Source organism: Botryllus schlosseri, chromosome 4, assembly GCF_051294905.1.
Source record: "Botryllus schlosseri isolate E-star chromosome 4, Bs_hap1, whole genome shotgun sequence".
Lineage (NCBI taxonomy): Eukaryota > Metazoa > Chordata > Ascidiacea > Stolidobranchia > Styelidae > Botryllus > Botryllus schlosseri.
This window is the reverse complement of record NC_137239.1, coordinates 28892096-28920056: the sequence shown is the minus strand read 5'-3', so window position 1 is coordinate 28920056 and position 27961 is coordinate 28892096. Positions and strand designations below refer to the sequence as shown.

The window sequence follows — 27961 nt, the reverse complement described above, 5'->3', positions numbered from 1 at the left end:
TATCCAAGAAATTAGCCCTCATGCAGCTATTTCGACCGGCAAAATTCGGCCGAACATTGCATATTAACATTGCATCAATAAAACATGAAATGTTTATGTTTAGCATAGCGGCGAACCCAATCATCAATATTCATACATAAAGAACGGAAATATCACATTTAGATGCATTTGGTGAACAGCACAATCACTGCAAGAATGGAACTTTTCTGTTCGAATGCGAAAAAATTGAAGAGAATGAAAACAATGAAAAAAGTTTTGAATAGGAGTAAATATACCCGATCAAAAACGAAGTTACGGAGAAATAAAAATAAAACTTGTGTCCAGAGCCCAACCGATGTCGGATTTCCGTGCCGATACCGATGAAACCGATTTTGCACACCTTCACCGGTAACCCCGATATATTCAGCCGAAATTAAAAAATCACTAAGCTACAAAATCATCTAGCTTAAGGCGCATTTCCGAAACTTCGGACCATTTTCCTCAACAGCTTTACATACATTCCTATGCTTGGACATGAAATAAAGTACGGAAGCTCCATCTGGACACATGTAAGCAGATGTAGCCAATGACGAAGTAAAAGGATACACGCGATGATTACTCGAGGTCTCCCGAGTTTTCAATCAAGTGGTGTTATCTGTTGCATCATAATACGAAAATGCGGTTTTGATTGTCAGTTCTCAATTAGTTGAATGAAACGGCAGCCAGCTGATATGGATACTGCGACTATAATAAGAAGAATTATCATCATCGCGAAATCAAGTCGTGCGTGATCGGTAATGTACAGCAAAGAGACGGATTATAGAATAATGATAGATATATCGCTCTGCAATGTTGCGTACATTATTGGTTGTTGATTGTATGATTGTTTAGTGAATCCATTACCTAGGCGACAATCGTCACGGTAATTATCGGAAATATTTGCGAGTAGAAGAATGCTACGCAGTGTACGGAATTTTTGAAGATTACTATTATCTATAGTTTGTTGCTGTTTGTTAAATCATGAGATTAAAACTCACTTTATTCGCTGCGATCAACCGATTTTCTTAAATCATCTGAACACGATAATCGACCTTATCGATAATCCAACTTTATGATCTCCGCTCTTAATGTTGTATGTACTTCACTAAGGGGTTACGATTTCAGATTGCTTCTACATCGACTTAACATTTCTCATTGTTTTGGGAAAAGCTAAGCCCGCATTGCATTTATAAGTAATTGCAAATGACCACTCCTACTTCTACTTAAGTAGAAATTTACGGCGTTACTTCTTCTTCTACCAGCGACGACTATACTTTGACCACTTGCAAGCTATAAGAAGTAGAGGTCGATCGATATCGATTTTTACAGGCCAATACCGATATATCGGCTCACTCACAAGGCCGATACCGATATCATAGGCCGATATTAATATGGAAGGAGCAGAGAACAATTTCACCAAAAATATTATATATTAGGCAAGAAGGCACTTGTACATGCCACCGAAAGCTGAACAACAAACGAGAAAACTGAAATTGAAAAGAATTATTGCTTAATTGTGGACATTCGATGAAATTTGGGATAACCCAAAAAGCAAAATATGATACAGAATTGCAGATCAGTCCAGAAAAGGTGGATTGTAATGCAGGAAGCATAGTTTCTCTGCACGCTCACCCAGCTAAACTCGTCCTGCAAGGGTAAATCTGTCATATATCGCCCTTTGCGTCGTCGATTTCTTGAGATTGAGAACACGCAGCATTGAATTTGAATTTCCGAAATTTTTGAAATTTTTCAAAATATAAAATATCGGCCACGATAATCGGGAAAGCTCTGAATATCGGCCTCGGTAATCGACCATGTCGATAATCGGTCGACCTCCAATAAGAAGTAGATCGATATTCCCAGTCTAACAATCACAGATATAGTTCACTGACTCCTTTACTATGCTGCGACGCAATCAAAATAGCCAATATTTTATCCTGTTATGACCGATACCGATATCTCTTTCGATATTATAGGCGAGCCGATAATTGGCCGGGCTCTGCATGGGTCACCAAGCATTGATTGGTGTCCCTTGATGTCGTCTGCTAGTCCTGACCAGTCTCCGAGACTGTCTGATATCATTTTCAGTGTTCTGCGAGGACTCGGTAGTGGTTGAGTTTTGTCTTGTCGACGTGGGTGGGATTTCCTCCACGATATTTTCCCGACTGCGACCGAGCATCTCGTTCCAAGGTGTCCTCGAGTTGATTTTGTTGCGTCTCTGTGAATGCATACACTTTTAGGGTAAACAAGAATCATAGCCTATATTATATTATCACTCCCTTTAAAAGTTCGCATTGACCATAAAAAATCAGAGTTACCCAGATTTCGGGCTTACGATATCTTTAGGATGTAAGTATTAATTCTAATACTAATTTGTTAGTGGTAATGAGATTTCGGAGAATGTCGTGCTTAATCCATGGCTATGTCAGAAAGTGCAATGAAATAGGTATGGTCAAAAGATACCAAATAATTTTAAATGTGACGAAGAGAGGTCGACTCCAGAATTCCTACCTAAGTGTCGGAGGTTTATCTAGGCTCCTCCTCGCCACGTGATCCGTGTAAGCCGTGTCCTATAAAATCCTAGAATTGGGCCGTGCTACAAGTCGGTAGATACGGAATCATAATAAAGAATACCGGCCTGGCGTTAAATGACCAATGTAATAGTCGAAACACCATAACATAAACAACAACAATACTATCGATTCATGATACATATACAGTCAATGATCCAGGAAAATGGATATCTTCAAAGATTTTATTACTCTTGTATTGTCACCTCAATAATGAAATCGGACCGATATCGAAACCTGCTGTGCTGTGAGTAAACTACAAACGTGCCAAGATATCATGAAATTCCATGCGATGAAATGAAAATGACACTAAATTACGCATTGGGGCGATCAATCTTTACACGTCCAAAAGTCAGACGGACTATATTAACTAAAAGCTATCCTGCCACGACTTATCCATAGGCAGGTCGAAGAGCATCAGTTGCTTTGCTGCATCACGGTAAAAAGGCAAGCTAACATACGTGAAAATTCATGCAAATTTGAACAAAACGTTTCCAGATCATAACAGATTCAAGCTGGGTATTGCCCGTGTTATATTCTCGCATTTGTTATAAATCACAATGCCCTTTTCGTAAATACAAACTGAATTACTATCGGCTCGCATTAAATCAATGACACGATTGCAACGTGATGAAATGAAATGATAATGGAACGCGTGCGTGTGATGAAAACTCAACATATTAAGACTTACTGTTGTTAATTCCAGTAAAGCATGTAGTTATTCATGTCCTGTCGAAAATTTCAAATTATATTTACAGCATTAAATTATATTACGGCAGTACCTTACTGAACATCAAGCCTTTGAATAACAAGCACCGCGTACTTAAGATCACTCCTCAGCAAACGCAGTGGATATGTTACGTTGGGCCATAACACTATATAATAAGTTAATAGCCGTAAATACCTTTGCCCCTTTGCGTCCTTTGAGATTTCCGGAATTAGTAGGGAGACCAGGTCGCATGGATCTCGTTCGATAAAGCAACGATGAACGGGTCTAAATAGAGCAGTGGTCAAATTAGTTTCGACACCAAGGCATACGTGTCGTACATGTCAGACTAACATATAACGTCCAGCCTACTCATTTATATCCAGCAACTCATCTTGAAATGAATCTGGAATAGCGGTTACGTATAGCACACGAGAAATTGAATTTTTTCCAGAAGCCCAACAAAAAGAGCAACACTTCTGTATTAGTAGGCTATTGGCAATTTGGCAATTAAATCGTGTTTGCACAGTAGAATTTTTCATCTCGGACGGCCATTCTGTTTCTGTGAGTCCTGAAGTTTTAGAAGTTATGAAGCGAAACTGCTTCGTGATTTGTCCAATTTAAAAAATACAAATTAGGTTTACAACCCCCGGCTGAGAACCACTGTTCTTGGCATATCTTGTTTTAACACAAATCATTACGCTATAGTGTTGACAACTGAGATCAATATAGAACTATACTATAATACACTCTACTAGGGTTGCATTTAAAACAAATGGTTATTTAAAACACTTTGTTTAAAACATGTTTTAAACAGTGTTTTAAACAAAGGCCTTTAAAAAAAAGCAAATTTTTTTAAGTTGTAAAGGTATGCCATAATTATTTAAATACTTTCTAAAAAACATGTTGTATGAGCCCACGGAAAATTACCATTCGATATAGCCGACGTATACGATATGGGATGGTTGGAACCCTCAAAATAGTCTGTTCAACAGCTATGTTACGTAGATGTTTCGTCAAAGGAGCTATATTTACTTTACATTTTCAATTTTCGATGTTAATCCACGATGACGTCACAATTGAACATTCGTGACGTCATGGACTTTAAAAAACAATATAAAACAAGTTTAAAAAAGGGCCTTGAGTATGTTTGTTTTAAATAGATTTTTGTTTTGAATGCAGCCCTACACTCTATAGATATCAGTTTATATCATAAATTATACCTATATCATGCGAAGGGATGTAAGATCACCAAGTGGTGTAACGTGCGGATGTCACCTTTTCTGCACAGGGAAAAAACAACAGGCGATATCTCCTATCCATATGTATGATTATATATAGCCCACGACATATATACTACAAAATACTCTACCACTATCATCGGGGCCTATGTGTATTACGTATTAGACTCACCTCCGTATTAAAAACGCAATGGAACATGAAGAGGAAAAAGCCTTGCAGGGAATTGAAAATGGCAAATATATATTGAAACACGATGAGGTTTTGGTTTACAGCAATGATTCCGAATATCCATGTAACTCCGAGAATCGGCATCAACACTGCCACCGCTTTAGCGCAGATACTGAAAAAGAGAAAACGCTGATGTGCTGACGTATATACTTTTAGAAATATGTTCTCCAACTTTTCACTGCCATTCATTACCTATTTCCTCTTGAAGTAGTTTCGAAATGAAATTTCTGCCGCTAACTGTAGAGGAGTATTAATTCACATTTCACATCTTCACTTCTAGTTCGAGAGAAGAAATGGCTCACGCTGTCTCGAAATGAAGAGCGCCACTGAGCTAATATTCAGCATCCTTCGATAGCTCAGTTGGTAGAGCGGTGGACTGTAGGGGCAAGTTGCGGTAATCCATAGGTCGCTGGTTCGAATCCGGCTCGAAGGACGCTTTTGCTTACTGATGAAGTCAGAGCCACTGATCTATCGATCTTATAGGCGACTACGTTGACCATTTCCAATAATAATCACTAATGAACTTTTAAAATCAACTGATGATAATTTCTATAGGAATCAGCGCGCTGAGTGCATGTTCACTTACGCTATGGCAGCCACGTCCGTCATGCATTTGATGCAGTTATCGCGCGATTTTGCGAGAGACGAAATCACTCTTGTCACTTTGATTAGTATTATGCTGTTAGTCTGAAATAGGAAGTGAACTGTGTCGATACGTGACATCGCGTAGGCATGAAGTAATCGTACCATAATGATGAACAGAACAGGGCCGACGAAGGCCCATATTACTCTTGAATTGTTCACATCTAACCAGCAGCTGGAATAAAGATTACATAACATTAGTATTCGCATCAAATTTGAAGTTTCTGGCTATGGATTTAAAACGAAATCGGCAACGCCACCGTCGAACATATATCTAGGCCTTCTCAAGACCGAATGACAGGCCGTGTTATTTTTGGCACATGCCAAAACTAACTTATTTTTGGCATTTTTCGATTTTTATTTTTGGCAGTTTTGGCATCGACCTCTAAATAAATAGTTTCAGCCTTGAATTAGTCACAAAAGCGCTTTATTTGGCCTAGTTTGTCAAAAGACACCACAAAATGTGCAGCATCCTCGTATAATCAGTGCCAACAAACAACAAGAAGAAGAAAAAACCTAACGATTTCATATGATAATAATATCAAACGAAACCACAAAATGTGCAGTATATCCATCGGAATCGGTGCCAATAACCAAAAAAAGAAAGAAAAGCCTAACAAACACGCTCAACAGCTGATTGTTACAGCTGTTGAATAGACTTAAATCGTTTGCACTGTGTAACAGTGTTTCCAAACTCAGGTCAGCTAAGTTTCTCCTAAATTCATTTCTCGCCCAGCGAATCTGGGAAATATCGGCTTCAACAGTAGCCGTTTAGGGAAAGAATGTTGCCAGTCATCCACAAAAGGTTTTCAGAGCTTCAAAATGTTTGGAGGGCCGATCCGCCTTCCATGCATCATGAAAAGAGATCACTTCGCCAGTGCCATCGATCTCATCGCGGAAATAATTTTCTTCCCGATCCTTTTCTAGGAGTTCCCTGTGTTGTCTCTCAACGCATTCTATTTAGTAGCCCGACTATCATTTCTCCTTCAGTCTACAGATATATTTTCGGAGGACTTTTGTCACTTCAGGTGGCTTTAATATGACCAACTCGCATGGAAGAGTCCTGGGAAGGTTAGCTTGTTTAAGAACATTGATGCAACAAGACTGTCTGGCAAAACGAGACTATGCAGCTCAGAAATAGCCAGACAGTTTGTTGCGTCACAAAGTTCAAGAGAGAGAGAGAGAGTCTTTATTTTTCATCAAACCAAAATACATAACACTCGGCAGTGGTGGTGGTACAGAAAATATGCATGCACAGTATTCGGTATTAGATAGGAATGATCGATAAGACCGTGAGTGTCATCTAGTCTGATCACACCAGCATCAAACAGGTACACTTGACTCTAAACAGTCTGGCTGTAAAAAAAGTTACAGTAGTTAAAAAAATAAAATAGAAGAAAAATTAAACGATGGTAGCAAATGATCAATGAAGCAATGTCTGGGCGAGGTAGGGCAACAGTGTTAGTGTAACGATAAGAGGTGATCAAATAGGGCTTTTTTGAATCTATCATAAGGCAATTCACGGATATGTGGTGGTAATGCATTCCAAATGATAGGTCCCGAGTAGTCGATAGATCTCTTAGTTAGGTTGCTATTGGGTGGGGGTAAGTAGATATTTCCCTTTGACGAGGAACTCGATCACAATGCAAAAATCGTGGTTGATTTGGGGGTTCCAGTTCCATGAGCAGAATATAATTTATATTTTAATAATCAGTACTGCGACAGCTTCTCATTGATACCCGTTTTATCAAATTTACGCTCGACAAGCCGGTCAAGAATGGTCGTAAAATTGCCTTTGGACAAATGGAAAGTATGACGTAAACCAAATGCAGTCAGCCGTTCAATCTCGCTGTGCCCACACCATTTAGGACACCATGCTTTCACCCCTGGGTGGGTTGGACACAGATTAAGAAACATGCCTTTCACAAACGCTCTTCTCGCTTGTAACGCGGTCCTGTTAACACAACACCATGAACGAAATACACTATTTGGCAGGCCGTGTTATTTTTGGCATATGCCAAAAATTGCTTATTTTTGGCATTTTCAATTTTTTATTTTTGGCAGTTTTGGCATCTGGCTCCTGAAATGCCAGAAATAACACGGCCTGCCGAATGAGGAACGATATAGTAGGCTACATACCCGATATCAGTACACGGTAGACCTACGCGCAAGCATCATTTGGATTAAAATGTTGCGTTTGATTTATACCGTGGTGTAAGTCTGAGATAGTTTCTGGTTTCAAGTACCAAGGTGTATATTGACACCCGTATATCAGGGTGTTAGACGAGTGTGAATACACACGTTTTCCACACACCTATTCAAGTCTACCGCTGAAATTCGATGAAATGTAAACCAACAATATAGATAATGGATTCTTAATTTAGTTAGTAAGAAAGTTCGTGTCAACTATAGTATTGACTTCGTATCAGTTACAAGTGGTAAACAACAGGTAGTTATGTAGGATGAACTTGTAATCTGTATCGATATAATACAGTTACCTGAGTGACGGCCTAAACAAGCAAGTCAACACAGCGCAATACAAAAATGCATGTTGATCCCATGTATCCATGACTCTAATCTAACTCGAATTACTGACTAAATCAGGGGTATCAAACACGCGGCCCGTGAGAACATTTTCTAGGGCCCGCGACGAAAGAATGGACAAAAATGTATTTGAATATTTAAAAATAAGATTTTTTCCTGCCAGGCGTGACTAGCTACATAGTAAATACCATTTTCACGAAAAGAGTGGAATGTCATTCTGCAAGGTCCCATCACATAAGGCCTACTTGCTTACTTGGAAAGACATTGTTCACCCCTACTATTGACGCTGCGGCCGGCGGCGTCACCAAAAACTAGAAAATTTGCCCGCGCGTAAATTTAAATTTGCGATCACTGGACTACTCATATTACCCGCAGTAAAGCAACAAACTTCAAAAGCGACTTATCAAGCCGCGAGGGGAATCTCCACTAAGGGCACTAGTAAGCTGTACGGCTTGCAAAAACACTATAATTTCTTGCGTTACACTTAAGACATGTTTACTGCATAAAACATATGTCTTAGATCACAGTCGTAAAGCGATTATGCAAGAACTATCCGTTTTCAAATTTCCAATTTAACTTGATAATGATGTATAGCCAGCTCCAGCTTACTTTTCTCTTTCACCATACCCGTCGAAAGCCGCTGCGACCGATATCACGCATATTAGCATAGGTAGACCTGAAATAAAACATGGATCAGCAAACTTGCAGAGCGCACACTGCGTGGCCTTACCCCATCCCAACATATAATAGTATCCCAACTTGCTGTCCGCTGACTTGAAAACTTTGACCACCAAATTGTACAGATGTAAGCCCTCTATCAACATCCAGTTGAATGCAGTCAAGTAAAAGAAATGAAGCAATATCGCAGTCGCTTTGCAAGAGTCCTAAAGTAGGATGGTCTCCATAATACAAAGATATTTAAGTCGCAGGCACACATAGACTATTGCAAATTCCACCTCTAGGTAAATGGTAGAAAGAGTAACAGCAGTCTCGGAGTGTTATTTGTCAAGATAAAGCGAAAATTGCGGATCAGTAGGTGAAAAATTGAAATAAAATACTCACCGTCCCAGGGGGATGACCCGAACCAGCAAGAAATGTAACTTGTCCGAGTAGCATCGACAAAGCAAGGTTTGCATGCAAGTGGTATCGCTCTGTTTTCTGGCGCGTTACATTGCTGTAATAAATAGGTTTTTTATACCTCGGTATCTGGGACTTGCTGAAAGTGTCCCACCAGCGAATTATGTGATATATATTCTCATGTTATATGCGATATATCGATACATTACGAGTTCCGCAGTTTTTGTAACCAATTTCAGTACCGCATCACCTATATCACTTACTTGACAAGGGCAAAGATGCAAAGCGACAGCACAAGGCAGAAGACTGATATCGATAGTCCGACGTAGGTGATCAGTGCCAAATTTTTACGATCAGATTCGGGAATCTGTAAGAAATTCAGATAGTACCATAAGTTACGAATCCGTATTACCAATCAGAATTGGGTGACTGGAAAATTTTCGGCTTTTCCAAATTAGATTAGAATTAGAGTTATAGCTACACAGTATTCTCCAAATTAGTAAATTGAATTACATTCGGAATTGGAAGGAAAAACAACATCAAAGTTAATCCCTTAAACATGAGAATCGCAAATATCCGCCCACCAAGTTTGGCTCGTTTCGCACTATACAATTACCCTGCCAATGCTCAGCAACACCATAAATTTGATTAGAATTGAAATTAGAGCATAATAACATTTCACAAATTAGATTAGGCCCAGCATGTCACTAATATCAGGAATAGGCCTACGATTGTGATCCCTAACAAATCAGAATTACGAAATTGTCAGCATTCAAATTAGCACGAATACAAAACATGCCTCAAAATCAACAATTTGCATCAAGATAGCGAAGTTTGTCAGATGGTTCGAAATGAAGGAAGTGTGAGTGTTGTTCGTCTCGATGATGTTGCATTTGTGATGAGTCCAGCGAGCCGTGATCTTGTCGATGTACGCGCAGTAGAGCGTGAAATTCCGGAGTTCGCTGATGTCCTGAAAGAAATCAAGTAGCCAAATAGTAAATAGATATGCCATGCAATGTAAGATGTCCTGCAAGCGGTAAATGCATGGAAGGGGAATAGCTGTGTTCAAAGGTGTATCTACACATTCTCTAGTACACCGGATTTAACATATATTTACCAAAGCTATAAAGGAGGAAGAATTGCGAAAAATGATGACATTTACATTTCTTGAAAACGGACGACAAATCATCCTGAAAGAGGACATATAGTAACCCTACTTGAATTGCTTGAAATGTGTGTCAATATCCATGAACTCTGAATCAGATGTAACTGATATAATATTATTTAATTTGTTTGACGTCATACACACTGCGATGAGCTGAGCCTTTAGGTTCTTAAAGAGACATGCGCATTGCCGTAGATCTCGTTAAACAGCATCTGTGATAATGCATGCCATGTCAAACTTACAACCAAACCAGCTTTAACCATAAGTTTAACCATAAGTTTAATGAAGCTGTCACTGCTCAAGTGCCCATATCCGTCGCGTCCTTCGATAGCTCAGTTGGTAGAGCGGTGGACTGTAGGGATAAGTTGCGGTAATCCATAGGTCGCTGGTTCGAATCCGGCTCGAAGGATGATTTTTTCGCCCACTGAATCTACCGATCTTGTGGGCGAAATGAGCGGCAAAATATATTGCCAAAGCAAATAGTTGTAGATATATAGTTAAACCTATTTTGTGATTGTGCATACTATGTCAAACTCATGACAAGAGTACTTGACACGATGTGATTGTATAGTCACAATGTAATGCTCTGTCACGACTTGAGTTCTTGTCTTCAGTGTAAATGAGTTTGTCATATCTGCTGTGGAGCTTGATCGAATACAATACTCACGAACCCTTATGTGACGGAACGTGAGGCGAATTTCTTGATTGACGGGTTTCGGCTTTATGTTCACGCTGACAACCTCCGAGATGATCTGAAACGGGGAAAATTTTCATTATAACATTAATATATCCGACTAGATATGGAATACTCGACTGAAAATGAGGATGTATGCGACATGCGTCAGCAACGAAGTTCTTCCATTTTTTCAGAGTACACAAGATAACGCTATATACTCAAGTTGCTATGTGTTCAGACTTTGTTCCATGTAATTCTGCTTTCTTCCCTTTTAGACTTTGGAGTAGATGGTAGTTTTGATACTAGTCACTTGAATACATTTCATATACTTTCCGTTTTATATTCCCACTTTAGTACTTCTGAGATGTATTGAAAATATCTACTCACACACTTGGAATTTAGTAGAATTTTATAACATTTCTCATACCTCTACTTCAGCTACAACGCTTTTTAGTTTGACCATCTATGGCGGTATACTGGCTACTATTTCATGACTATATGCCAGTGGTTCTCAACCCGTGGTACGCGTAGTCATTTCAGGTGGTACGCAGTAAATGCTTGTGGAGAAGAAACAATTGCAACCATCCCATTTAATTTCGCTTTGTTAGTGCGTGCTATTAATAATTAGGGGCGGGTTAGCTCGTGGGCGGAATTTGTTTTCAAATCCCGGGTCCAATGCTTATTTCCTAATCCGCCCATTTGCAGTGTCCTGTATAAATTTAAAGTGAATCTGAGTTTTTCGTTATTTTGTTGGTCTGTTGGTCTGTCAGTGGAGTGCCTGATGATTGATATATTATGCCTCTGTTTATTGATTCCAGATATTGTTGTGTAACTAGCTGGTTGCTATGAATGCTGTTTTTCATTTTTTCTTTTCTGCTACCCTACAATCACAGACTGTCTACTCTTATCATCTTTAAATTAATACACTGTACGCATACTGTCTCCCTGTCATGGAGTTAACGAGTTACAAGACCTTTACAGGTTATAACTAGGGCAAGTTTTTGTTGCAGTTAAATCCGTGAAAAGTTGCATTTATTTTTGAAAAAAGTTGCTGAAGTTGCATTTTGACCACATTTTGCTCGGTTGACTAAAAAAAAGGTCAACTTCCCAGATTGAATTTAAAAAAGGTCAATTTTCCGGCTCAGCTCCTGAAATACCCGTAAAAGCGTTACTTCGGTGCTGATTTACGGTGTTTCAGTCGAATTTGGCCGTGTATTTCACCAAAATCGAAAATACTTTCATGAAAAATCGAGAAAGTTGCAATATGTTGCAAAAAGTTGCATGAAAGAAATGGACAAAAGTTGCAAAACGTTGCACTATAAGATTCCTTCAAACAGCTTAAAACAGCATTCTACATATCTTACGAGTATTTAAGAAGCTGCCGGCAGCTGTAAAAAAAAGTTGCAAAAGTTGCAAAAATTTGCCCTAGTTATAACCTATATATATATCGTCATCTACAGTCAAATTTCATGTTTGTCAAAGCAATGAATGTCTATCTGTCTGTCTGTTTGAACGCAACAGGCGTTTGGTACGCGGTAAGAAGAAGGTCGAAAACCACTGCTATGTACGTTTCGTGAGAATTTTATATTTAACAGACACCTGAAATTTCGTGATGTCGGCGAGGTTCCCCGCTTCGCTTTCGATGTTCGAGTCTGTTCCGTTTTCGTTTTCCGGTCTGATGATATCCACTTCGTCGGCCGACAAGTCATAGCATATCTGTAAGAATTATTTCCATCATGCTCGATTAACAGCGATGTGATTTGCGCAATATTTCAAAATATAACCATACGATCAGTGCACTCAATGATTATACATAAGAGTCGCGCGGAAATCTGTAACTTGGTAATGCGGCTTGGTATAAATCCGTTCTAGTACACATACGCATATGGGGTCAAAGTAGTCAACGTTGTCACTCACGTAGAAATAAAATTCACGCAATAAATTTCTCCTCGGTTACAAGTAGAAGTAGTAATTCACAAGACATGTGAAAACTACTTCAAGTGGAAGAGGCAAACGAAGTTTTGAAACGTACTCAAGTATAGGTAGCTGCAAAGAATAGACTTGGTCTAGAGGTCGCATAATTTCACTTGCGGATCGAAGGAGGTTATACATAGGAAATTGAACGGTGCATCTTCACGACTGACGCAAAATTACGAATGCCCCTTCAAACTGATGCAATTTTCGGAAATATATTCAGCTACCATGACACAGGGGATATTTCATCCACAATTTCACTCATGAACGAGATGGAGACATATCCCAAAATTACCTTCTACATTTAACAAAAAGTCTGGAAAGTCAATAGATTTGGATCAAAAAATAGTTAAGTAGGGTGGAAGTATAGTGAAAAATAGGATCACTCGAGCGCGTAGTGCTAGCAGGCAATCTCAGTTCGTTCCTGACCAATGGCCCTCCTTTCACATAGGAACCTCCTTAGAAGCTATGCAATTCTGTGTCAAGCTTATTTTAACAAGCTTTTGATAAAGCTATTTGAGGTGGATTGTCATACCAATATCAATCTAAAAATTGTTCGTAATCTTTCGAAAATATCAGACAACAGTATAGTTCAAGGAAAAGTATACATACCTGAGCTCCCGAACGGACGCTTGCCGCGACCACAACTGATTGGTTCTGCGCTAATTTGCTGACCGTCTCTCCCGAAATGAAAATTTCCGTGTCGATTGTAGGTTTTACTGTGATGTCGCTGTTCGTTTCGATCGGTACGATGACGAGAGACACGCCTACAAACGGAAACAGAAAAGATTAATCGGAGTCGTATGACGTTTTACACTTATAGGAAGAGATTTTCGGAAATTTGAAAAATATCAGTAGGTCGAGTTACAGCTGCGAATATATATAAAATTTAATGTCTAGAACAGAGGTCTCAAACACGCAGCCCGCGACGGTATTTTGCATTTTGATGTATTCGACAATATTTAACTGCCAAATATCTTTTCTTTTATTTGAAAACTGGAAATTTGCCCAAAAACTACTCCAGAAGCTGAAACTACATATCAAACTTCTCCATACGCCCGCAACCCGATTTAGGCTGTACTGTTCCAATGCTCTGATATAAGATCAATCTTTGTAAAATTCTAAAATATTCTACCTATAATTGTGACGCGCCAAATGTCCGTTAGGGGCAAAATTATAACGCGATAGCTTTGACAATGTCCTGATGCATTTGTACTCTCGCATTATAGAATGTAAACATCTGTACTCGCATGGTGTCTACAACTAAATATACAGCAACTATGCCAAGTGCAGCAACAATTTTATTCCAAGAATTTAAAACGTGATTTTTTTTCGTGCCAGGCGTGAATTCACAATAAATTCACAGTAACTCACATTTTTAAGACGCGTGTGGAATGTCAGTCAGCATGGTCCCGTCAAATAAGGCCTACTCGGAAATACATTGAATTCCCCTATTATTGGTGCTACGGCCCGCGGCGCCAACAAAAAGTAGAAAATTGGCCCGCGAGCACATTTGAGTTTGAGACCTCTAGTCTAGAATTATATATATCGCCGAAAATCTGATCCTCACAAGTAAATAGTAATTGCGTAGAATTTCTGTTTGCTGCAGCATTCTTGAAAAATGAGCTAGGCTGTATCGAGTTATATCCCATGTGTCCATTTCTGCTTTCTACCATAATAACTAGTTACTATAGTCAATGAATATTGGTCTGTTTGGTTAAAATGTGCAGTGTTCCAGCTTGTCATGAATATCATAGGGATCACATTGGCGGCGCCCGTCTGTGCCGTTAGACAGATACGGGTATATGTTTTGCGTACTCAATTAGTGTTTTGTTAATGTTCCGAATTATGAGGGAATAAAATCTCTCTCTCTCTCTCTATTATTATTATTTGTACCTGAAATGTGAGTATGCGACATTTGAGCATGTGACTTTCTGGCTCCCAAACTAGCCCAGACCCCAACCCAACAATAACCTTGAGTCCAACCCGTATGCTAAATGTCACATTTCGGCAATTATACGGGTGTAATCAAAATAATTCTGAAAATAAAGTGGAGGCGTCAACGACCTCGGATATTCCGTCCTTCGATAGCTCAGTAGGTAGAGCGGTGGACTGTAGTAATAAGTCGTGGGAAGCCATAGGTCGCTGGTTCGAATCCGGCTGGAAGGATGTCTCGAGGGATGTACTCAAATCAACGCTCTCACCGACACAAGAGCGGCACCATACATTATTATCAATGTCACAACACACAGTCGGTTTATAATCCGACCATAGCAGAGACCAGCAATCCGACTTTACACTGATAGTTTCAAATTTTTCCAAAGTTGTTGTGTGGTATTCATGGTGTTGACTACAATGGTCACTAACACCAGGCCGATATATCCTTATTTTTGATTGCCGACTTGTAGCACGGACTTCTAGGCGTTTTAAGACTGCGCTTACACGGATGATATGGCGAGGAGGAGCCTAAATAAACCTCCAATACTTGGGTAGAAATTCTGGAGTTGACCTCTGTCGGACTCGAACCCACAATCCAGTGGTGTTGCAGCTGTGCAATATACCACCATGCACATTTGTACAAACTATAGGACTGCGTACAAAGATTCGAATGCTTGTAATCATTCGAGTCGCGTAATAAGAATCGATTTTTGCGAGACATGAAAATTTTCTTCATGCCAAGAGTAACATTTATGTGTGTTGCTTTTCACCCTTAGCCTACCGTTATTCGTCTGGCTCTGAGTCTCAGTGTAGTCGGCGGTCGTGTCGATAGACGCGACGATCGAATCGGTCGTGTTGTCCGCGCTCTCGAGAATGGAGTTCAGCAGTTCTGTTGCGTTCGACACCCGTCTCCACGTTTCTACGTTTTCGCTCGACGTAAACGAATTTGTGTTCTCCGAAACTGTCTGTCGATAAACAAATGTAAATTTAATGCTAAGATAAGATCAGTTCAGTTGACAATTTTATCAGATCAATACACCTTAAGATTGCGAATAAGCAATGTAGATTAGGTCGAAGCGTCGCATACTTTTACTAGTTAATCGGAGATTTCTGCTCCCAAAATTGCCAAGTGTGAATCTTAGCGACCAAGGCAAAATCACTAATCCAACATTAATATATCTTCATACTTTGAGATATTCCAATGCTTCCTCTGGTTTCAGCGTAATTCCTTCGTCTTCGATGACATCGGTCAAGTGTTCGTTCACTTTTTTCGTCTCCTGCGAGCTTTCCGTCAAGACATCTGAAGTGTCGAACTCCCTAATAGTGAGCGAGATTTCGTTAACGGTGCATACAATCTATGATTGAGAGTTTGATGGCGTTATTTGGATGGTAGCTATTGTAATATGGGTTTAACATTTCTATTGTGTTACATCGTTTTTGAAGTGTTTTATTTTCGCATTTTCTGGTTCCTCCGCAGGTATAGATAGGGCTGCATTTAAAACAATGGTTGTTTAAAACACTTTGTTTAAAACATGTTTTAAACAGTGTTTTAAACAAAGACTTAAAAAAAACAATATTGTGTTTTTTAAAGTTGTATAATAATGCCATGATTGTGTAAATACTTTCTAATAAAAACATGTTGTATGAGCCTACGGATGACGATTACCACCCGATAGAGCCGACTCGAAATAGTCAGTCCAACAGCTATATACGTAGACATAGATCATCGGTACGGAATGAATGTTCTGATGATGATGACCGCCGACCGTAAAATGCTGCATGACCATGTAGTCCTGGTTGAAGATATTTTTGGTCCGTATATGACAGCAAGGGTTGGAGGCCTATTTCGTCAAAGGAGCTATATTGACCCTATACTTGCAATTGTGAATATCAATCCACTATGACGTCACAATTGAATGTGCGTGACGTCATGACTTGGAAAAAACAACAATTAAAAACATGTTTTAAACAAGGGCCTTGTTTTAAACGTGTTTATTTTAAATTTATTTTTGTTTTAAACACGACCCGATCTGCAGGTAATATAACAAGATTGTGCTGGATTGAATGTGGTGGTGTACCGTATCATATCATTGGTTTGTGATTACAATTTGAGCACAAATGACGTTCCATTTTGTGCTAGCCTTGTTGGTGGGGTGGCGTTCAGAACAAACATGTTTAAATGTGGCCCTTGTTTAAAACATATTTTTACTGTTTTTTTTAAAGCCATGACGTTACGAATATTTATTTATTTGCGACGTAAAAATGGATCAACATTAACAATTGAAGATGGAGAGTAATTACGGTGTTTTCAAATTAGATTACAATTAAAATGATTGAATTCCCAAAAACTCGGAAACTGAATTAATTCCGAATTAGTAAGAAATACAATAAAAATCAGTTCATATCAAATCAGAGTTCGTTCCCCTAACCACGAGAATGGTAAATGCCTGTATACCAAACCTGGCTCGTTTTGCGTAATACAGTTCTCCTGTAGCATTTTCAGGAAAACCAGTATAATTATAGATTAGAATTAAGAGCATAAAAACATTTGACAAATTAGATTAGAATCTGATTACCGGTATTTTCCTCTGATTAGTCGAATTATCTATAATTATATAAAATTATACAGTTCTCAAATGCCCATGTCTGTTTGCAATCAATGTGGCATAATATTGCTGGTGGCTAAGTATACATGGGAATGCTATACAAGAACGAAAGAATGATTGTGTGTTCCCAACCCCTAAACGAAATTACGATGCTTGGCGAAGGTGTAGCTCTGTCAGACACGGTCGCGGATGATTGGATCCAGTTATTCAATACATTTCATAGCGCAATACTATTTCGCTGAACGGTGAAGTATGAATGATGTTGTTATCGCGTGCGTGCCGTTCGAGATTGTCTGAATATTCCACGAAATTCACCTGGGCGGTTTTCAAAACATGGTAAGCGGCCAAACCCTTTGCTATAGTAGAAATTAATGTTCTCGGGCATAACATGCATGTATTATTAATCACGAGCTTCCCTCACAGGATTTCACGCACCGATGACATTTAGGCCAAGATCGTGACTGGTGACTAAGGTGATTATCGAAGGTGACCATACGTATAGAGTGATAACAATCGAACTTGATATGGATAGTTCAAACATTTCTGCAGTGAAGGAGAATATCGAACGGACGTTTTATATTTTTTTTTGTCCACTGGCTCATGATAGAGATGCACATGTACAGTACATATACACGATCTGTGCAACCGTATATGCATTGCATAACTTCATGCAATGCATATTTGTCCTTGCTTTTTTTGCAGCATATACACTGACTCATGATATATATTATACATACACACGATCTGTGCATATGCACATGCATACGAGTGCATGACAGGGTTGTAACTAAGTCACAAGGTTCCGAGTCACAAATCAATTTCACTTTTATAGTTTTGACTCGAGTCACGTCGAGTCGAGTCATTTTCAATTCACTACCGAGTCAAGTCCGAGTCCAAGTCACGGAGTAAAGTGTCGAGTCCGAGTCATAGTGTCTTGACTCGAGTCCGAGTCCAAGTCATTGTGTTGACTGTTCAGTTCCGAGTTAATGTCATGTGAAACCCACTTTTTACAACTCTGCTCGGTGAAATCGAATGCTTCGCATTCATGTTATACTAATTTTCCTCACTTTCAACAGTTTCTGGTAGTATTTTCAAGCACCAGTACTGATAGACGAAATAATAATAGTGTGATAACTCCACTATTTTTCGGAATTACAATGAAATGCTGGTCTTGGTCGACCCAGTCTCGAGACATATCACTTGATCCGAGTCATGCGCAATGACTCCAGTACAAGTCGAGTAAATACACAAATTGACACGAGTCATTACAACCCGGGTGCATGATGAAGCCTACATATGTCGCTGGACAAGGAAGGTGCAAATATGTAGCCTTGTAAGGCGTTCTAAGTCTTGCGACACCCCCTCACTTTCATGAAACTCAGAGTCAAGCGAGTAAGCAATTTTACTAATCAGGTCTTTGATGCGATCAGGCTTGGAATTCGTAGATTCCATGCGAAAACAACAAACACTCACGTCTGACTGTTGGTCTCTTCATTTTCGTGAAGGTCTTGCGTCGCTTCTTCGAACTTGGACATTGCCCCATTCAATACATCTTCTGTAATATGCGAATGAGTATGGTATAGTTTAGGTACAAGTTTGCTCCCTTTTTACGAGGGAAATAGGCATTGTTTTCGGTAACGGAATATATTTTCGAAGATTCGACCTATAATTGTAGTGGTATTGTTCAGTCTGCATTTACCACTATAAAATACATTTTGTAATTTCGAAAGTAGCCAGTTCCAATTAACCGCCAAAAGTATGCGAGTGCTTTGACAACGTCTGGTTTCAAATGTCACTTAGTGAGCCTATCGTTTCTATGTCATGCACGCTCGTTAGTGTGTGGGATAATAAGCCTGTTTCTCGCTTTACGCAGGTATTGATCTACGCGTTCGAGTAAACTTCACCGAAATCCACCCTAGATTATATATACTACAACGATCATGCAAGTTTAAGTGGACTCATGTCATGGCCAAAATTAATTTATCATGCATTTTAATTTGTAGATACTTCTACAACACTACTACTAGCACCTTCAGTGGCTCAGGTCAGCAGTTGAAGCGTGCCATTTTGTAGAGTTGTAAAATGTATTGACACTTTCACACCTGATAACCAACGTGCGCAGCGAAAATAGAATGTTGTCTTTGCATGCGCCTCTGTTTCCACACCGCCAATTTTCAAGGATGTCAATACAAGCATTACCTGTCGGTAGGCAGTCATCATAGATACGCTCTCTTTATAAGCAAACCGTGCTTACATAGTACGAATGCGGACGTTACAATTGTTATTATTGCGACAAAAATAAGTGGTGAATATACGAAACTGTTTATTTGTGCTGCCAATATTATATAGTATAGGCTATGTCTGATGATATGAGTTAACACAAGGCAAGTTTCGCTTATACCGTATATACCACTATCATATTATCATTCCAATGGATTATTGTTATTTACATGCTGTGTTTTAATTATGATGATGATTACAAAAATGCCAAAAAGATATAACTCTAAACCAGAATCAACACAATGCTTTATAATGTAACATGCATAACGTGATTACCAGGAGTGGATGTTGTAGAATATGATAATGAAATCTCTGTGGTCTCGTCCAATGTCGTCTGTTCTGCAGGACGATGGATGATGATGATGATCAGGAAAAGAATGAATGATATGAATGCGATACTACAAATGCATGATATTCCAAGCAAGGTTTCTCATAAAATGGCTGGAAATACGACGGGCTTCTGAATGTAATTCGTTTTTAGCGCTAACTTAATGGGTGAATTGTAGAGTGTGGTGCGATTAGCTTACCGCTGTCAGATCTGGACAATTAGATAGAATTCTAGCCGCCTATTTAGAGTAATTAGAGAGAAACACCGGTAATGAAATGTTTCTATGTTATAATCTGATTACTGGTTTTCCCGAAAATGCTACAGGAGAACTATATACATTACAGTATTGTGCCAAACGTGTCAAGCGTGGTGTACAGACATTTGCCGTCCTCGTGCTTAAGACAATAAACCTGGATTCGATATGAACTGAATTTGATTTTTGTTGTATTTATTTCAAATTCCGAATTGAATCAATTTTTTCGAATTGAGTAATTCTAATTCCAATCCAACTTAGAAAACACGGTAGAGCTAAAAATGTAATTCGAATCTAATTTGGAACAGGTGAAAAGCTTTTAGTTGTCCAACTGCGTGTGCAGTGACTGTATGTATACTTTGTCTGTATAGTCTATATGTTCACTATTCGGTAATCAAATATGTGGTTATCTTGATGTTTACAATTTGGGCCAATAACACGAATGACGTGATTACCAGAGGGAGCCTTGGATAGTTGCTTACCTGGTGTTGTGGTTGGCAGTACTGTCGGTGGTGTCATTGCGTCTCGAAATACTTCTGGAAACAAACAAAACACGTCAGTGACAAGTAGATTGACATCCTTCGATAGCTCAGTTGGTAGAGCGGTGGACTGTAGGGCTATGTTGCGGTAATCCACAGGTCGCTGGTTCGAATCCGGCTCGAAGGATATTTTTTCGCTCATAACACGACAACCTCTGAACAGATCGCCGTTATTGCAAAATATTTAACGCATCACACAGTTTTTGATAAGACCATAAGCTAATACTTGCGCACAAAATGAACTGTGCTTCATGTCTTAAAATAACAAACCAATAAAGACATGATTTTAAAACAAAACAAAAAGCTAGTAATGAATATCTACATCAAATCAATGCAACTTCTGCTGCATGGGTCGGGTAGGCTATATGTGACTACTGTTGACCTCTAGCGAACCCCTGGGTTCGTATGAATACCGGTTAAGAATCACTGCATCAGAAGTAATTTTGAACTAAATGTTTTTCGCAATTTTACAAAGTACAGCGCACAATGCATTCGTGATAAGATACCTATATGATTCCAATACTTCAAATCATTGCGTACGTTTACGGATCCTATCCAGGGTATCCTATATTCCTTAGCGCTGCGAGCACGCTCAACGTCACGAGGAAAGTTTTCTCGCATGGAGTAAATCACAATGTCCTTTCGCAACAGAGTAGGGGAACTCTCGTTACGATCCTCGCAAGGAATGGATACGATATAGTTCCCATTTTGTAAACCAGCGACTGTAAACTCCATTGCGATGCTAAGACGAGACCGTGTTTTAATGTACGAATATCTTGACTTGTAGTAGAAATGCTTTACATAATGTGGCAGTATCAAGTATGACCAGCACAGTGCAGAATTTTGGATATCCCCATCGATATTGTTGGTCAACATCATGCTTTTTACGGAAGTAATCTTGCCACGGACATGGCTCGATGAGATGTTTGATTTCGATAGGTCAAACACGTAATAGCAATCGTCTGTCCTGCAGCTTCTGCCCCGAGGAACGTGTACGTCGCAATATCTTCGTTTCTGGGTGACTTTGGACGGTAGATTACAAGCTCCGTTGGTAGGGTGGAAGCAATGATCGCGATCGCACGCGTACCAGGATATTCCAGGCACGATCAGTATGGAAATAACTACAATCCTCATTTTAATCCTAAGTCCTGTCGTAGAAATTATACATAAACAGTGTTTCAGTTTCCTTAGACCAGGGATTCTTAAACATCTTTTTAAAACGGACTGGCTCCTGAATATTTGTCGGATCAAGTGTACCCACTTTGAGATCTGGTCCGAGAAAACATTTTGGAACTGTATTAATTGAACTTGATGATTTTAAAATGGTAATATGTGATTGTACTTATTGTAGCACGGAACAATCTTAATTCAACCCAACTAAATTAAGCCGAAGATGTAAGCCCGGTTAACAGCTCGCGCAGATGCAACTTATATGCAACTGCACCAAGAAGACACATCAGTAGCGTTAACGCTTCCAATCCTGTTTCAAACCTTCAAACATCAATTCAAGCCGCGATCCCTGCTCATTAAAGCCGTCACCGGTCACATTGTAAAATATTCCAACCAAATCGTTGTACAATAATCATATCTGTATACCTGACTTTAAACTATAAGATTTTAAATATCATAAACGGTACGCTATCGGGTTAACTGCGCGGAATCGCGCGATTTCATTTATCCTTTAACCATAGTGTTAACATTCTATACTTTAACATTGCTCGTCGCCCACACGCCACTGCGCTTTGAAACAAGCTTCCTTCCTCGATAAAATACATCGCGTCTAATTTCAAAGCAATGAGATTACATTCAGCCTAAAATGAAAAGTTTGATAATATCCTGGAAGCGATAGGTCACCACTGTACTACCAACCGTTAATTACTAATGGAAAACTAAATAGAGAGATAGCACGTTTTATGCGACCACACAGAATATAACGCCAGTTCTACATCGCATTAAAGATCATTTGGTATTATGTCGATCATGCCTATTTAATTGCACCTTGTGACAATGCTGCGGGTTGACCACGTCTTCACAGACATGCCATTTCCAATAACGTGTGAAGCTCTGTACTGCATATTTCGTATACGATGCAATACTACCAATCTTGGTTTCGAGACTTTCACAGTTGAAAACACTATCGGAACAATAATTCTATCGTGGGTAAATTAACGCTTTGTGGCATGGACCGTATATTTTAAGCACTCGATAAATGACATCAGAAGAGATTGTATGACTATGGATATGAAATTAGCTGTGTTGGTCATTGACGCCCGCACAGGTATTAATAAAATCTTGTTAACGTACACCGGGAACCGAGGCTGAGCATCGAAATAGCTGCATTAGAAAGTCATTGTGTCGATACTACAGTGCGGCCGATTATCGTTTCGCCCATAATATCGAATCGATATCAATATTTGCAAGAAGTATCGGTATCGGCCGTCAGAGGTAAAAATATCATCTGTTTTAGTGACGTCACAGCATGGTAGTAGGCAGTCAGAGAACTATGATCTGCGATTACTAAACTTGGAATTCATTTCATATAGATTATTATTGGAAGAGGTTGTGAAAGTAAGCAAGGCAAAGTAGAAACCCTACAATGCCAGCGTATAGAATCTATCGCTCACCGTCGTTATCCTGAACGCCAAACCAGACTTTGACCTCATCGATTGTGAAATTGACAATCCCCAAATCGCCGAAGGAGATCTCTTTATTATCCCGTTCGAATCGCGGAATGTCGAAAGTCCTAGTTCGGGCGACTACAGACGTACCGTTGACAAGAATCTTTGTCAAATATATAAAAACGCAACTATTTTCACTTGAGACCATCGAACGAAATAATGTATCACTATAACACCAGAATTACTACTGTCAGATGCGAATGCTATATGACCAGTCATCGAATTTACAGTGAGTGGTTGGGCTCGAGTTAACATATTTTCGGATCCGAAAGATAGGACTATTTTTTCAAATTTTGTCAACAGACATAAAAACGGGGACGTTATACATATAATTGTGATTCCAAGTGATTTGACCTATTTTTAGTCAGTTCAAAAAAAACACGCTTTGAACGGGTAGTTTGTGTCGGGTTAACCTGTTTTAGTCTTCGCTGTCTAATAGCATAAAACTCAAAGAAAAAAGAGGATGGCATTCGAAAATGGGGACATTTTGGCGTCCTCGCCCAAGGGAAATTTTACTTTCATTGAAAAAAAAAGAGGACAAAAATTAGTCGCCCTTTTCGTCATAGCAAACTCACGTTTAGAGGTTTCGCTGACCATGACAAGATGATGTGCGTCCATTCGCTGAGCTGTACCGAATTTGCGCGCGTCGTTGCTTGATACGAAACTGCGAGAAGTAATCAAGCGCTGTGTAATGATTACATCCCCGGGTTTAAGCAATTATTAAAAGTGCCTCAGAAGATAGCAACGGCAAACTCGAAACGGCAGTAACAGGGAGTTTGGGCAATGTTCATGAATACACATCGCTGTTCGGAACGAAGGCAGACTTGGAAAGCAAGGTGTCTGATTCTATTTGTAACCCAAATCGCGAATGTTTCTATATGCTCTAATTACATTTCGTATCTAATTTTCGGGTTTCCTGAAAATGCTAGGAAAACTATGTGTGAAACGAGTCCAGCTTGGTGTACCGACATTTTCCAAATGTAATTTACACATGTGCATACCTTTGTACGGCATGTTTCGTATGTTGCGATGCAACCAATCGAAATTTACTTCATCCCGCAGTGGAAAATAGTATCGAAACTAGTATTCACGCTGATAAATGAAGTCTTAGTGGCAAGGGGCATATAATTTTATTACCTGAAAAAATCATCTCGCCCTGATTGACTCGAATCGTAATCTTTGAGGCCAGCACTAGTGATAACTCTACAACCAGGCTGAGCATGTTGACTGAAAAGCTGAACACTGGACAGCAAAGAAGATTGACACCTTAACTATTTATGCCGTCCTTTAAAGCACCTACAATAGGGACTAAGATGGTGTTGAACGGCCATCGGGAGATGGATACTCAAAACGAAGATATCAAACATTACCCCCAGAGGTTTGCACGTTTCCAATGATTTCCGCGTTCTGCGATATTGATAGTCCGATGCCTACCGAGTCTGGGTTGTATTCCTGGTTGTAGGAGGCCGTGCGGAACAAAAACCCACGCGTTGAAGGAAGCTCCTCAATATTCACCCAGAATGTGAAAGTCAGACCTATAACAAAAAACGGGGTATAACTATAATATCACAAGTAGAAAGTTGTATATTTTTGTCTTTGGTGTTTTTGCGGTACACCGACTTATGATATACACACATATCATCTGTGCATATGCATTATGCATACAATGAGTGCATGGTGTGCATATGCAGCTGAACAAAGGAACGTGTGGATATAGCCTTGTAAGGCTCTATAAGTCTTGCACCACCCCTCCATGTTATCCCGGTAATGCTGAGCGCCAGGCGGGGAAGTCATGGATACCAGTGTTACTCATCTTGTCTTTGGTCTGACCGGTCGGGAATCGAACCTACGATCTACCGATCAAGAAGCTGGACGCTCCACCATTACGGTATCTTCTCAGTATAGAACCAATAATATAACTAAAAATCTATTGAACCTTGGAGTTTCCTAAGATCGTCCTACCGAATGTATCTATAGACTATAGATAGCGGAAAGAAATATATAATATTGTATTATTGTATCACCTGAGCAGATGCTCCCGACCAGATTCCCAAATCCTGGAATTGGAGCTTTCTTGTCGAGATCAGTGATACACGACTGCGTCGCATTTTTCACAGTAACTTCGATACCTTCAATAAACAGTGCTTCGCCGAAAAAGCCTCCCACCAAATTATCTGTAAAATGTTCTGTATTTAACAGTCAAACATGGAAGCCTCCATAGTTCAGCTCAGTAAATTAATAATTTTATTCCTTCATCGAGACAGAATTTCCTCAACGTCGCTATTCAAAACGAATATAGCGAACATTACCCCACAGCTTTGAAATCACATAGCGATTAGTTGATGGTTATAAGCGAGTGCGCTTTTTCAATAGATTTCATATGACTGTGCAAGTGTGCATGTAGTGTCACGGGATTATGATTAGAATTCTAGCAACACAGTTTTCTTCCAGATTAGATTAAAATTAGAATTACAGAATTGGCTAAAACTTGGAAATTGAATTAAATCCCGACTTGTAAAGATATCCAACCGAAAATCAAGTTTAGTTGAGGTTCGAGTTAAAATTGGCCAAATTAAACTGGAATTGAAAATTTTAGCTAGAAAACTTCTTTTCCAAATTAGAATAGAATTAGAATTATTGCTACACAGTATTTTCAAAATTAGATTAGAATTAGAGATATAGATAAACATGTTTTTTCAAATGATATTAAAATTAGATCATCCGAATTTGAGAAAAACTCCAATATTGAATCAAGTGCAGAGTTCATTCTCCGACTTCATTCCTATAAGCACGAGATCAACGAGCTTGGCACTGTTCGCATCATACAGTTTTCACGTAGCATTTTCAGGGATACTATAAATTAAGTTAGAGATGAAATTAAAGCATGTACAAATTTCACCGATTAGAATAAAATTGGATTAGCACTTATTCGCTATATTCTACAAACTAATTAAACAATTATAGAATTATCTAGTTTTTCAAGTTTGTGTAGTGTGCATGCGTTTATGCTGAAGTTTTTTTAGTCAAAGATCGATCTTATCGCAATTGCTACTAAAGCCAATGGTAACTGACGTCGTGATATTCCTACGAATCCCCGAATAAAATCACCATTCGAACCCGCACATAATCGTACTTACCAGGCTCCGTCAACGTGGTGTTAGTACAAGATCCTCGCAGTACGTAGTTATCACCAATTGGCAAATCAGAATTGATGCAAATCCCACAGTGATCGATACAGCTCTCTTCAAAAGACCAATGAAGATCTGGGGCTGAAACTGAAACACAAAAGTGGATACATCCTACCGTGTTAGATTGGAATTATAGCTACACATTTTTTACCAAATAAGATTAGAATTGGAATCACAGCTTTTCCAAATAAGACTAGAATTACTATAATTGCTACCGGGGCCTACGAATATCGTAAGCCCCGTAGCTACATATTTGTTTTCAAATTAGACTAGACTTAGAATTACTGAATTCGCGAAAACTCAGAAATTGAATGCAAGTTCAATTCAGATCAAATAGGATTTCGTTCTCATAAGCACGAGAAAGGCAAATGTCTGTACAGTAAGCTTGGCTTATTTCGCATGACGTAGTTCTGCTGTTGCATTTTCATGAAAACCAGAAATCATATTAGAATTAAAATTAGAACATGAAAAAATTTCACAAATTACATTATTATTAGAATTGGAGCGTAAAATCATTTTACAAATTAGAGTAGAATTATATTAGTGGCATCTCGCTCCGTCTAGTAAATTTGCAACAGTGTGTAATTCTGACGGACAGAAGGCGTACATTTGTTGTAATGCTATCACGATGTGCCGAGTCAATGAAAAAAGACTAAAATATTGACACAGTGATCATATCCGACATTGACAAGCATGGGGGTATTATTCCCGAACACGGAGGATATCTGGTTCACAAAAGCTGACATTGTAAATTGAACGTCTTACGTGATGTAGCTAACGGAATGATACAATGAAGTAGTATGTAAGCGGTCCGTGATCTTTTGAAATCCATTTTCTACCGCGTTCCTTTTGTTTTGATCGAATCGAAGCTCATAATAATCCGACTGTAGCTCTTCAAAGAAATAGATGTCCGATTTTCAACTGCGAGCGATATACTTTCTCATCATACTATCCTGCACATTTACAGCTCAATAACGTTATTAAATGCTCTACAAAATAGAGAATCTTTTCATGAACAAATCGTTAAATTTATCGGAAAATAATATGAAAAAATCATATATCTCTTTCCTCGCAAGAACATTCGTAGAAAAGTCAGTAATCTCTCGCCTTCCGTCACATACCTCCTCATTTTGTTGCCTGTCTTTCATCTTCTATTATTTTCCATACAGTGTGCACTGTGCAATGTGCATGCATCGCCTAGGCCCAGGTAAATGTCTGATTTCAATGACTACACTCCAAGTCGTTTCGACACCTTTCTATTCCTATCCCAACCTTTGTGGTGTATTGATCGGGCAATATTTTCAATAAT

At 39.1% G+C, this 27961-nt stretch overlaps 1 protein-coding gene and 4 non-coding genes across 8 annotated transcripts; 4 read left to right on the top strand and 1 right to left on the bottom strand.

Annotated features, from left to right (window-relative positions):
- Positions 1 to 76: 76 nt before the first annotated feature.
- On the bottom strand, positions 77 to 27692 carry LOC145437722 (uncharacterized). Of its 4 annotated transcripts, XM_080315004.1 has the most exons (25): positions 27418 to 27692; positions 26602 to 26739; positions 25489 to 25638; positions 24835 to 24999; positions 24040 to 24128; positions 23411 to 23567; positions 20730 to 20783; positions 19943 to 20005; positions 18860 to 18941; positions 15968 to 16097; positions 15562 to 15745; positions 13455 to 13609; positions 12468 to 12584; positions 10864 to 10944; positions 9827 to 9997; positions 9291 to 9394; positions 9013 to 9124; positions 8681 to 8834; positions 8560 to 8626; positions 5512 to 5581; positions 5351 to 5451; positions 4708 to 4876; positions 3493 to 3582; positions 3280 to 3317; positions 2099 to 2236 (listed from the first exon to the last, which is right to left on the bottom strand). In XM_080315004.1, exons 1-24 carry the CDS (start codon positions 27482 to 27484, stop codon positions 3285 to 3287), a joined length of 2703 nt encoding a protein of 900 aa, XP_080171130.1. In that variant the 5' UTR covers positions 27485 to 27692; the 3' UTR covers positions 2099 to 2236; positions 3280 to 3284. The 4 variants fall into 4 exon arrangements, with proteins under 4 accessions (XP_080171127.1, XP_080171128.1, XP_080171129.1 ...); XM_080315001.1 differs by lacking the exon at positions 3280 to 3317 and having other exon boundaries at positions 77 to 2236; XM_080315002.1 differs by lacking the exons at positions 3280 to 3317; positions 19943 to 20005 and having other exon boundaries at positions 77 to 2236.
- On the top strand, positions 5110 to 5197 carry Trnay-gua (transfer RNA tyrosine (anticodon GUA)). The gene is given in 2 exon segments: positions 5110 to 5146; positions 5162 to 5197. It is a non-coding gene; the product is annotated as a tRNA-Tyr (tRNA).
- Positions 10514 to 10601, top strand: Trnay-gua (transfer RNA tyrosine (anticodon GUA)). The gene is given in 2 exon segments: positions 10514 to 10550; positions 10566 to 10601. It is a non-coding gene; the product is annotated as a tRNA-Tyr (tRNA).
- On the top strand, positions 14924 to 15011 carry Trnay-gua (transfer RNA tyrosine (anticodon GUA)). The gene is given in 2 exon segments: positions 14924 to 14960; positions 14976 to 15011. It is a non-coding gene; the product is annotated as a tRNA-Tyr (tRNA).
- On the top strand, positions 20826 to 20913 carry Trnay-gua (transfer RNA tyrosine (anticodon GUA)). The gene is given in 2 exon segments: positions 20826 to 20862; positions 20878 to 20913. It is a non-coding gene; the product is annotated as a tRNA-Tyr (tRNA).
- Positions 27693 to 27961: the final 269 nt, after the last annotated feature.